Source organism: Lolium rigidum, chromosome 4 (assembly GCF_022539505.1).
Source record: "Lolium rigidum isolate FL_2022 chromosome 4, APGP_CSIRO_Lrig_0.1, whole genome shotgun sequence".
Classification (NCBI taxonomy): Eukaryota; Viridiplantae; Streptophyta; class Magnoliopsida; order Poales; family Poaceae; genus Lolium; species Lolium rigidum.
In genome coordinates, this window is record NC_061511.1 from 38,275,844 (window position 1) to 38,287,191 (window position 11,348).

Genomic DNA, 11,348 nt, shown 5'->3' on the forward strand with positions numbered 1-11,348 from the left:
ATGCCACCGCCGGAGGCGGAGACCGAGCCGGAGTTCGCCGAGGTCGACCCCACCGGCCGCTACGGACGGGTAACGGAATGGCCGCGCGCCGCCACCCGCCCCTTTCCCTCCCTCTATCTCTCTCGATTCGCCCACCGTGTCCATTCTTTCTCCGACTCTCTCAACTCTGAACTCATCCGGGCGTCCTCTGTTTGGTGTTGCAGTACACGGAGGTTCTCGGCAAGGGCGCGTTCAAGACGGTGTATCCTTTTTCCCATAGATCACAGGATTCTTCCGGGCATTGACGCGCGATTCCGAATTCTTCCGATTCGTTTGACTCGCCAGGATCGGTTCAAGATTCGGTTTGCCCGGTCCACTGACGGGTTCCGCCATTTGAAACAGTCTCAAGGAGCACTTTCTAATATCTTGAATTTTGTTTGCCGTAGTTTCTGGTAGTAGTAGTTCCCACTTCCCAGTATTTTCGGGGGATTTGAAGGCCATCTCCTCTGGAAAAATCTGGCACACTCTTCTTCTTCTTGTCGTGATTGTAAGTTTAATTAGCTGCCGTTGACCTGCTGTGGCTCCTGGATGCACTGTCACTTTCAGAGTTTTCCATTTCCCCTGCACCTGCTGTGCATTGGCTGGCGTACACCTGCTGTGCAGTGGAGAGATGCACACGTACTTGATTAATTTAGCCATGATGTGTCTTGCGAGGGTTGGATGTCTCGGAGGATGATAGCCGACTTTACGCGTGTAGCTGTTCACCGCTGTTTGTGAAATTGAGATGACCTATAGTAGAATGTACCGTTTTTATGGGTGTTATGAGCGATACTCGTAGCCAGGTTTTTGTTGCAGTTTGTTTTGTTGCGCATCCTGCAGTTCGTTTGGGCACATTCTGCAGTCCTGGCGCAAAAGCTAGACACACATTTGTAGATGTTTATTGCGCGCCATGTCCAGAATTGTAAAATAGTTATTTCTTGATCGCATACCTTTGGCAACTTCTTTCTAATTTTGCCTGCCCATATCTTTATATGGACCTGGGTTCCTTAATTCAGATTCGGTTGTCATAGTTACAAGGCTTTTGATCAACTCGAAGGGCTAGAGGTTGCGTGGAACCAGATCAAAGTGGGCGACATACTACGGAACAATGATGATTTGGAGAGGCTGAGATCAGAAGTGCGGCTGCTCAAGACTCTCAAGCACAAGAATGTAATCAAATTCTACAATTCATGGCTTGACAAGAAGAACAACAAAATCAATTTCATCACAGAAGTCTTCACATCAGGAACATTGCGCCAGTTTGTGCTCTCTTCCCCTCTTTATTACAGTTACAGTTGCAATATTTCAGTAAATTTGAACACGTGTTAGCTGCTGATGTCACATGGTTTAACACTACTGCCATTGTTTAGTGATAGATGTCAGTGTTAAGATGTAGATGAAAAATTAGCCTGTTCCCAAACACATACTTTGGATCCTAGCATGGATGCAGCGATAACCAAAGAAACCATCATTGGTAGAAATTAACTCAACATGTTTGGAAGAAACTAATTTAACAGTGTTAATACATCTACATTTTTCAGGCGCCTAAGCCCTTGCTGAATGTTTTTTCCATCATGTTATCTTTTCTAGGTACCGTATTAAGCACAGGAAGGTAGACATTAGAGCTTTAAAGAAATGGTCAAGGCAGATCTTGAGCGGTTTGGTCTACCTCCATGGCCATGATCCACCAGTCATCCACAGAGACTTGAAATGTGATAATATATTTGTGAATGGAAACCAGGGCGAAGTTAAGATTGGAGATCTGGGGTTGGCAACCATTCTAGACAATGCACGATCGGCTCACAGTATCATCGGTAAGCAATTCGTTTTCTTAAAATCTTCTGTTATTCCTTCTTAATTTGGAGTTTTGGATATTCCTCACGGAGGCTGTGTTTCTTCATAGGCACACCGGAATTCATGGCTCCTGAGCTCTATGATGAAGAATACAATGAGCTTGTAGACATTTATGCATTTGGGATGTGTTTACTGGAGCTTGTTACATTTGAGTACCCATATTGTGAATGCTCCAATGCAGCACAAATATACAAGAAAGTTTCTGATGTTAGTCTGCTTATTCTCTGCGTTATTTTCCATGTTTCTTTCCTGAAAATTTCAGTCAATCAGTGATCAAAGTATTCTTGCTACATGATCGTAGGTGCATTCAATGGCCCATCTATTGCTGATACTTGCAAGTTCATCACTTATGCAATGTTAATATCTTTCTAATTTCAATGTCTATGTACAATTTCATAAAATCCTGCATGCTGTGCTTATGCTTTTGATTTATAATTAGCAAGTCCGAAGGAATTGATTCCAAAATATAAATACATAAAAATAAAATGTTTTGAGACATTTGTATTGTAAAATACCATGTTCACAGAATATCACTTGTCTTTTTGATTGTCGGTATAGTAGAAGTTTTAATGTGAAGTAACATTCAAATTTGTGATGTTATAACTTCCTCGTGTTGTAGTTGCTTTTATTTTATACCACAAAAATTCTTTAGTGTTGATAGGGCTGTATAATGTTCTGTACAAATAATATGACTTGTCTTTTCAACTTTTGATATAGTAGAAGTTCTGATACATAGTAACATTTCATTTGACATGTTTCCAGTAAGAAAATATTTTCACAGTAAACATGTTTGTGAACATAGGATCTTCTCTGTTCTTCTATTCATAAGTTTACCACTGCAGTTAAGCTATTAAATACAATCTGTGAGACTAGACCTGCAATTGTTAATGTCTTAGTACTAAAATGACCCAACTTCAAAATTAGAGATGCATAAATGTAAGACTACAAGGAAATTTTTGCTTTTTTGATCATTATCTTACAATATCGTATTAACTACACTACCGTCTGACTCTCCAATCTCTTGATTTTGTATTACAGGGTGAAAAACCTGCTTCACTGGCTAAGATTGAGGACCCTGAAGTCAAATTCTTTATAGAGAAATGCATCACCCAAGCTTCCCAAAGGCTCTCAGCGCAGGAATTATTAGTGGATCCTTTTCTCCTAGACGTTGATGATGAGAGGATATTTTATCCACCGTCAAATGCTAATACGTCAGGTACATGAGAGAACATTTCTAATTACAGATGCACAATATAGTAAATTTGCTCTCTTCCTTATTATAACCTTAGAATAAACATAACAGATACCGTTGGCAGTTCAAACCCAAGCTCAAATTACAGATATGATAGAGTACCATCATCTGTTGGTTCCCGAGAACAAACAGGTAAATTTCAGTGAGCTAACATTGTTGTTTGAACAAATAGCTGACTAACATGAGACTTTACTCCTTTTCATATATCAATCTTATGGTGGAATGCAGGCAGCATGCAGGGTTCACATGTAAGTGATACCCACATACATGGCAACACTGATCGACATCCTTCCACCGGTCGAATAATCACCGTCGAGAGTCAGCGGAAGGATCTAAATACAATATTTTTGAAATTGAGGATTGCTGATTCAACAGGTATATATGGTGGAATCTGATTTCAGTTATCACTAGGTCGATAGTTTGCTATTTGTCTTTATGCATTTGTTGCGTTGCAATGTGTAGGTCATGCCCAAAACATCCACTTCCCATTTGACATTGAAGCAGACACTTCGATTAGTGTTGCAACCGAGATGGTTGTACAATTAGATCTTACAGACCAAGATGTCACATCGATTGCAGAAATGATAGATGCTGAAATACGGGCACACATTCCTGACTGGTCGTTTGATGAATCTGTCGACACCCAAGGAGATGAAATAGCTAATTCTGAAAACGGCAGTTCAGAAGCCGACGATGAGATTTCTGAGCTGCGTAATGAACATGATGCGACTAATAATGGTTTCACCCAAGAGCAGCTTCCTTCTGGGCGGAAGTACTGGTCTGACTCACCTAGAAGAGACAATGAAATCTCTCATTCGGTTGAGGACCCACAAATTGGTGATAGTATGCCAAATGGGACATTGAAACGAAATGATGCGCATGATACTGAGAGCGATGAGAAGCCTGAGTTAGAAGATATATGTGGGCGTATATCGTGCTCTTTGACTCTATTGAACCCATCTGGGGTCGACAGGAGTTCTGCTGGAGCTTCTGCTGGCACTAGCTCTTGCTCCTCTAACGATGGGCATAGCACAACAGATCCTGCTGAAAGGTTATCAAGTTTGTTATCGCAGCAACAAGAGGAGCTGAGTGTGCTGCGAAAGAAGCACAAGGCTGACATAGAGGAAATCCTGAATGACGTGCCTGCGCAGCATCGCGAGGAAACCTTGACTAGGTGTCGGTTGAAGGCAAATCAGAAAAACATATGAGACAGGATTTAGCTGTAACTCCGTGTACATGTTTGCTGCGTCTTTTTCTTATGCCGGCACCGAGGAGTTGCTTAGAATCATTGTTGTGCATACTTGGTCTTGCCTTTGAGCTGGTCTCCTTTTTATGGAACAGACCAAGCTTTATGTATGGTACACCTGATCGAAGCTGTTTAGGGGTTTTTGAAGTCAACCGAAGGTTTTTGATCAGCTAGCCAAGTCTACAGATACCATCATGCCAAAAAAAATTGTTCATAAGTACAATATTTTCCTTTTCTCCCTTTTTGTTGTAAGTTGTAATGTCAACCTTTTTAGATACATGGATGTTTGCTTACATGCAATCAGATATAATGTTGAATTGTTCCCATCATGTTTGCGTCACATTCTTGCCCAGCCCCTATTAGCTGTTGTATGTGTGTGCATATACATACGTTCTTCACTCATCTCTGTTTCAGTGATCATGCATACACACATATAATTTTATATATATTTGTGAAGTGCCAAGTGTGTGGCATGGAGGATGGGAGCTGGCCGTGGAACTCTCTCCACTGGCTGACTCGTCTCATCAGCCACAGATCTGGAGTGGCCAATGATATGATACATAAATAAACAGTATGTGCAGCAACACATGCTCGGGTAACATCCACCACATGCCCCAGATTTCTGTGTCCCCCTCCTCTTTCTTTCTTTCCGATTAAACTTCCTGAATCTGTGTACTGGGATGGGAAGTATGGAAGAAAACCTGAACCCAGCTGGCTGGTTAGTTAGTCAGCTCCACAGAGAACTTGGATCTGTGTTGCGCTTGGGAGTGACATGGGCCACACCCTCCAATGTCACCCTGTCACACAATGATCAAATCAACAGCCCCTTGCACACCAGGAGTACTGAAGAAATGCATGTAGATATTTAGTTGGTCACTTTCAGAGGAAATGTAGCACTTTGATCCTGAAACTTTATGGATCCATTGCACTATGAAACATGCCCAAAATGCCAAAAGAACTTGGAAAATAAAAGAGAAAAACCCAAACCAGTTGAGGAAGACAGGAGATATACACGAGACATCACATTTGTCAACAAGTGCAATGCTATGCTAGCATCTCCACCATGATTGATTGGAAGATATATACATGGTCCATGGATGCATGCATGCATATACTAGCTGAGCTTGCTGAGGTGCCAGCTATCAGCTAAGAAGCCATGAAATGAAATAGAAAAGGATTAGTAATCCAGCAAATACATGCCAATTATGTGGAGTGATGCATTGGCCTGCTGTATTGCATCCAGCTGAGCTGATGATCCCCCGGAACACACGCACATTATTCTAGTCCCAGCGTAGAGCTCAGCTCGTCACCCACCTTATCATTCGCAACCACCACCGGCACTCGCCCCACTATATACCTCTCTCCATCTGCCCTGTGCGCCTCCTCTCCTCTCTTTCTTTCCCAACTCCGGCCAGTCAGCTCCGGTGGCAGCTGCGTGCATGACGTGCCGCTTGTAGAGGTCTAGGATCATCACTTGATCAGCGATGCTCTCGCGGAGGGTCAGCGGGGAGCAAGCGGCGGCGTCGTTGCCGTGCGAGATCGCCGTGGACGACATGCCGGTGGCCAGCGGCGGACACTACAAGCCCGGGAAGGCGGTGACGGCGTCGGTGTACCGCGCCAAGATCGCTGGGCACTCGCGGGTGGTCACCGTGTCGTGGTCCCGGGACCTCCTCTCGCACGCCTTCGCCGTCACCGTCACCGGCGCCGACGGCGCGTCCGCGGAGTGCAGGGTGGACCTCCGGCCGTGGCAGTTCTGGCGGCGCGCGGGCTCGCGCCGCGTGGAGCTCTCCGGAGGCGCGTCCGCGGGCACGACGGTGCGCGTGCTCTGGGACCTGCGGCGCGCGCGGTGGCACGGCGCGGCCGCGGGCCTCCCGGACCCGCGCGGCGGGTACTACGTCGCCGTGGAGGCGGCCGGCGAGGTGGTCCTGGTCCTCGGCGACCTCCGCAAGGCCGCGCTCCGGCGGGCGTATCCCAGCGCGCCGCCGGCCCTCGCCGCCGTGCCCGTCGCGCGGCGAGAGCACGTGTTCGGCCGGCGGCGGTTCGCGGCCAAGGCGCGGTTCCACGACCAGGGCGCAGTGCACGACGTGGCGATCGAGTGCGGCGGCGACGGCGAGGACGTGGAGATGGCGATCGGCATCGACGGCGAGGAGGCGGTGGCGGTGAAGCACCTGCAGTGGAAGTTCCGGGGCAACCAGTCGGTCACATTCGGCCGGGCCAAGGTGGAGGTGTACTGGGACGTGCACGACTGGCTCTTCGCCGGCGCCGCCGGCGGCGCGCGCCCGGCGCTCTTCATCTTCCGACCCATCGTGCTCTCCAGCGCGTCGGCGGGGGCATCTGCGCCGCTCCTTTCTGGCGTCGACGGCGCCGCTGGGGCCACCGGGTTCTGCCTCTACCTCTACGCCTGGAAGCTCGATTGATGCCATTACTCCAATAGTATGTGGAGATTGTTCATCCGACATAAAGAAGAAAAAAATGTGAAACTAAGATGAGTAGCATTTTTTTTACGATTTTGTAATTCTTTTCCTGGAAACCACATAAATGAATATAATTCTCTTATAAGATCTTACTTAGTACACAGTTCATTCATGCATTGTTCAACTCAGTCAGTGAGATCACAATGTGACTGCCATTTTCATATCTCATAGCCACACATTTTCGAGTGTTTAGTTTGTCTTAACACTGTGATTAGGACCTGTAAGACCACACTGTGATTAGTAGCTTAATTAGTTAGCCAAGTGCAATGTGTTGGGTGGAAGGCACATGGAGAGGGTGGGTCCTAGTGATGTGGTGGAACAGCATCTGTGCATGGAGACTGACTGATCCCAAAGGAGAAAACTATTGCCACCACAAAAGGTGACAGATTGGATCCACCAATCTAATCTCCATGCTCATGGCCCCAGATAAGCTGTTTTTAGTTTATTGTGTGCCAATCCACATTATTGATCTTGGGTATCCTATGTGATGACCCTAAAGGAAATTAACAAGTACAGTGACACATAAAGGAATAGAACCAGTGTTGTGAACAAAATGAGAGCATGCCCTATGTTTGCCCACATTTTCATTTCGGAAAATGTTTCAAATTTAAGTTTCACCAATATTCAGAATAATTTAAATATGTTATGTGACACATAAATTAAACATAGGGTTGATCATACTGATTTTTTTTTCATAATATCGCTTTTGGTGCCACATAATTTGCATTTTTTTCCTCTAACTCATTAAATATCAATCTCGAAATATATGGACGCCTTACATAAAACAAAATGAGGGAGAAGCGAAACACTCGTTCTACTGGAGAGGAAACAAGATAGAGTATATAATGCACCGGAAGATTATGCTTAATTAGACATGCTAGTTGGGCCTTCATGAGAAATCTGCAAGGTTGTACTTAGCTATCTTCTTATTTGTCTATATCCATCTACGCGACTCCATCTACATATATGTATGTTTCACCCATATGGTAGGATGTGTTGGTGAGATGCTAAAAAGGCTGTAAGATTCCATCATGGGGAAGCAATGGAGCAAAATGCATGCAGGGATGCTTAAACAATGTTCGTCCATTTTGTTCCCTTGCTATAGCAGCTTGCATCTGCTGGATAGCTGGTGCCAATCAATCAAGATTAGCTTCTCTGATAAAAGAAAAGATTATATTCGTCTGGTGACATTTGTCTCCAACCAATATGTTCCACACTGCGCTTGCATATAAAACAAAGGATATTACCTAAATTTTCTTTTCAGATCCATTTTTGATAAAAAAATGTTCTTTTAAGATAGTCTATCTTTCATTTTTGTTAATTGTAGTGACTCCTGAAGCTGGTCTAAAGAGAAGACAGATTAAATTTAATCTTTGATGAAGATTATTAATGTAAGGCGGCAGGGATACATAAGTTGTATCTGAAGCTACATATACCTAAATTGCATGCAACAAAGCAAAACAAAGAAGGGATGACAAAAAATCCCAGCCAAAACGATGCTTTCTGAAGATAGCGATGTTTTCAACATAATGGGGTGAGAACAATTATTTTACATGGGCACGAATCTTGAGGTGCCAACTCTAAATTTAAAATAAAAAATTCGATAGATTAGTTTTTGTTGGTTGTTGCTAGCCTCCCTATTGTCCCGGTCAAAATTGTTCCCTAGCTCTACAGTCCTCCAGATTAACAGTACTAGTGGGACACTGATTGTCTGATTTCTTATCACTAGCATGTTTACACAGTGAACGGAACTGATCTATGTAGCAGATCGAATGGGATCAACTCACTTAGCTTTGTCCCCATGGGTTAGTGCCGGTGATGAGAACGTCGGGAGACATAGTTCCTTTGTTGGAGACTTTGTTGATGAGCTACAATTCCCACCAGGCCAAGAGTGTGGTCCTTTTTTCGTTGCCACAAAAAAAGTTACATGAAGAAATAAAAGTTGTTCCCTAGCTACAATTCTTCCGGATTAACCAATAATTGCTGTAATTTAGTCATGTTTATGTTTATACCGTGCATTCAACTGATCTATGTAACGGGTCAAAGAGGATAATCTCATCAAGCATAATACCCACCATCCTGCTACAAGAAGACTACAAGCATGTTTAGTTGTCCTCCACATTTTGCCACACTTTTTGCCACAAATGTGGCAATGCATAAGTTGGCTACTAACTGAATATATAACAAGTGGGGTAACCAAATACTCGCTACACTTGTATACCTAACGTCTGACAACGTGCGGCCACAGACACTAAGATTACGGCCAGGGGCGTGTGTCGTACAATTCAGAGGTAGATAGAGCGATCACCTTTTCATTACGAAAAGAACTTACATGAAGAAAAATGTTTATCTCATGTGTTAAGCATTAAAGACATGCATGTGTACTAGCACTGGACACGAAGGTTAGTTAGGTTTTGAACGAGGTAGCTTGAAGAGGAGTGTGAATGAGCAGGGTGTGTATATGGACACAATATGCGTCTGTTTTGTGCCCGGGATCAGCGGACAGGGGTCTACACTTGACTAGAACAGCCATTTGCTACACCCCATGTGCGGCCAACCTGTTATTGATGCCTCAGATCGGAAAGGTGGCCTTGTCCTCATCTCATACTATAGTACCATCGAGTCTACATGATTCATGTGTATATATTGGGTAGCATTGACATGTGTGGCTGCTACGCAATGATCGATAGCTCATATGCACACTACTTCTTGTAGAACATGTCATGTCGTATCACGTGGTATCTCTCAATATTAATATATTATCTTTATCGAAAAATGTCATGTCGTATCATATTATATGAAGATCAGTTTACGATTGCATATATGCATGTATGTATGCCAAGTAGTTAAAATGGGTAAATGTGGCGAGTCAGTAGGATTATCATTTGTTTGATGAGGATAAAGGCAGGCACTCACACACCGAAAGAAAGAAATCAGAGAAAAAAGATATTAGATGGCTAGCTAGATGGGGTAGTATGCCTTTAGCGGCTTAGTTTGGACCATTTATTGCATGTCCCCAAGAGCTTTTGCACTGCAAAGCTCTTCCTTTCTTTGAGCAGAAAGGGACTTGTGCATTCAGGGTTATTGTTCTTCACGATCCCAAAAAGGGCACTGGGCCCATGGTCTAGATCTTGGATCAGATGCATAATTTGGTAAAAGTGCGTGCCTTGGAAGGTCTATTTCGTTAATAATTTTTACTAGAGATATATAGAGAGAGATAAACAAACAATGAACAGGACTTTGCGGTGCATTTGTACCAAGAAACAGTTGAGATCAGTAATACTGTCAGTTTAAAGCACATATCATTGATAGGGTCAGTTGTTTCTGTATAGGGCTAGACATTGGGTAGGACTGGACTCACTATTGGGCCTTGTGAGAAGTGGGTTTTGTTCAGCCTTTGGCAAAAAGTCCTATGTTGAGGGTCCACTGAAACTCCATCTTTTCCTACCGTGACCTCCAAACTAATACTATCAGGCTACTGGAAAATCCCAAATCTCTCTTTTCAACTTCACATGTTTTAGTGAAAAGAGCAATTATATATAAGTTCCGTGTGCCATAGAGACGGGAAGATAGATGAAGGCACCAATGAAATACATAAATGAGCTGTGCATAGATGGCGCCCAATGATAGATCGAGGAGAGTAGAGGGATTTGCCAAAGACATATTTTTAATGGCTTTTACTCCCTCCGTTCGGATTAAATTGACGCATAGTGATGCTAATCCTAGCATGCAACTAGTGTTGCCTCGCGTCAATTAAATGTGACCAGAGGTAGTATTAATTTTGGGTTTAGTGTCTGGGCCGGGGAAAATAGATTTCCTAGACCTCATGGGTAGTTACTATTGGGTTGGCCCAAGAATATTTTGTCTTTTGTCTTTTGTCTTTTTGTTTTTGTTTTCTTCTTTAATTTTTTATTTTTTTCACCCTTCGGCGTTACTTTAATTTTATGATTTTGTTCATTTATCTTTTACCTATTTTTTATTTTTATTTTCACATACATGAACCTTATTTTCGAAGTACATGAACATTTCTCCTTGAAATGGGAAAACATTTTTTTGGTTCTCATGGACATTTTGGGATGGAGAAACATTTTCAATAGACAATAGCATAAAGGAGGAATATTTTTAGTGGGAGGCAATATTACCGTCGACAGCGAGACGCTTATGGTGACTTTGTCAATCTCAAGACCCACCACATTAGTTTCTTGGATACAGTCTCTCAGTGGTGCTCATAGAGATAGCAAGTGAATGCATTTATAGAGATGAGTGTATGCGTTGTGATTGTACTGTGTTTCACAAAAAAAAAGTGTTGATCACTCGCAACGACCAGACCAGCTTCCCTCCCAGGCAAGAGAATGGAGCTCCAAAAGGAACTTTCCTTTGGATGATTTTATCATAGTTAGACAAATTATTAAGCTTTGCGCAACCTTTTGCATTAGGGTATCTCCAACGGGGCGACGTAAACGGACGCTGAGCGACCGTTTGCGTCCGTGGAGACCGAAAATGC

The 11,348-nt window shown here is 43.5% G+C and overlaps 1 protein-coding gene across 1 annotated transcript; it reads left to right on the forward strand.

The window, feature by feature from the left end:
• LOC124646931 (probable serine/threonine-protein kinase WNK2) lies at nt 1-4,696 on the forward strand. Its single transcript, XM_047186968.1, has 9 exons — nt 1-69; nt 204-241; nt 1,050-1,277; nt 1,609-1,832; nt 1,922-2,079; nt 2,911-3,088; nt 3,176-3,256; nt 3,353-3,499; nt 3,587-4,696. The coding sequence occupies exons 1-9, from the start codon at nt 1-3 to the stop codon at nt 4,330-4,332; spliced, it is 1,869 nt and encodes a 622-aa protein (XP_047042924.1). The 3' UTR covers nt 4,333-4,696.
• Nucleotides 4,697-11,348: the final 6,652 nt, after the last annotated feature.

Coding starts and splice junctions, on each gene's coding strand:
- LOC124646931 (XM_047186968.1), top strand. CDS start 1: ATGCCACCGCCGGAGGCGGAGACCGAGCCGGAGTTCGCCGAGGTCGAC. Junction 70..203: donor CCACCGGCCGCTACGGACGG/GTAACGGAATGG, acceptor TTGGTGTTGCAG/TACACGGAGGTTCTCGGCAA. Junction 242..1,049: donor AAGGGCGCGTTCAAGACGGT/GTATCCTTTTTC, acceptor CGGTTGTCATAG/TTACAAGGCTTTTGATCAAC.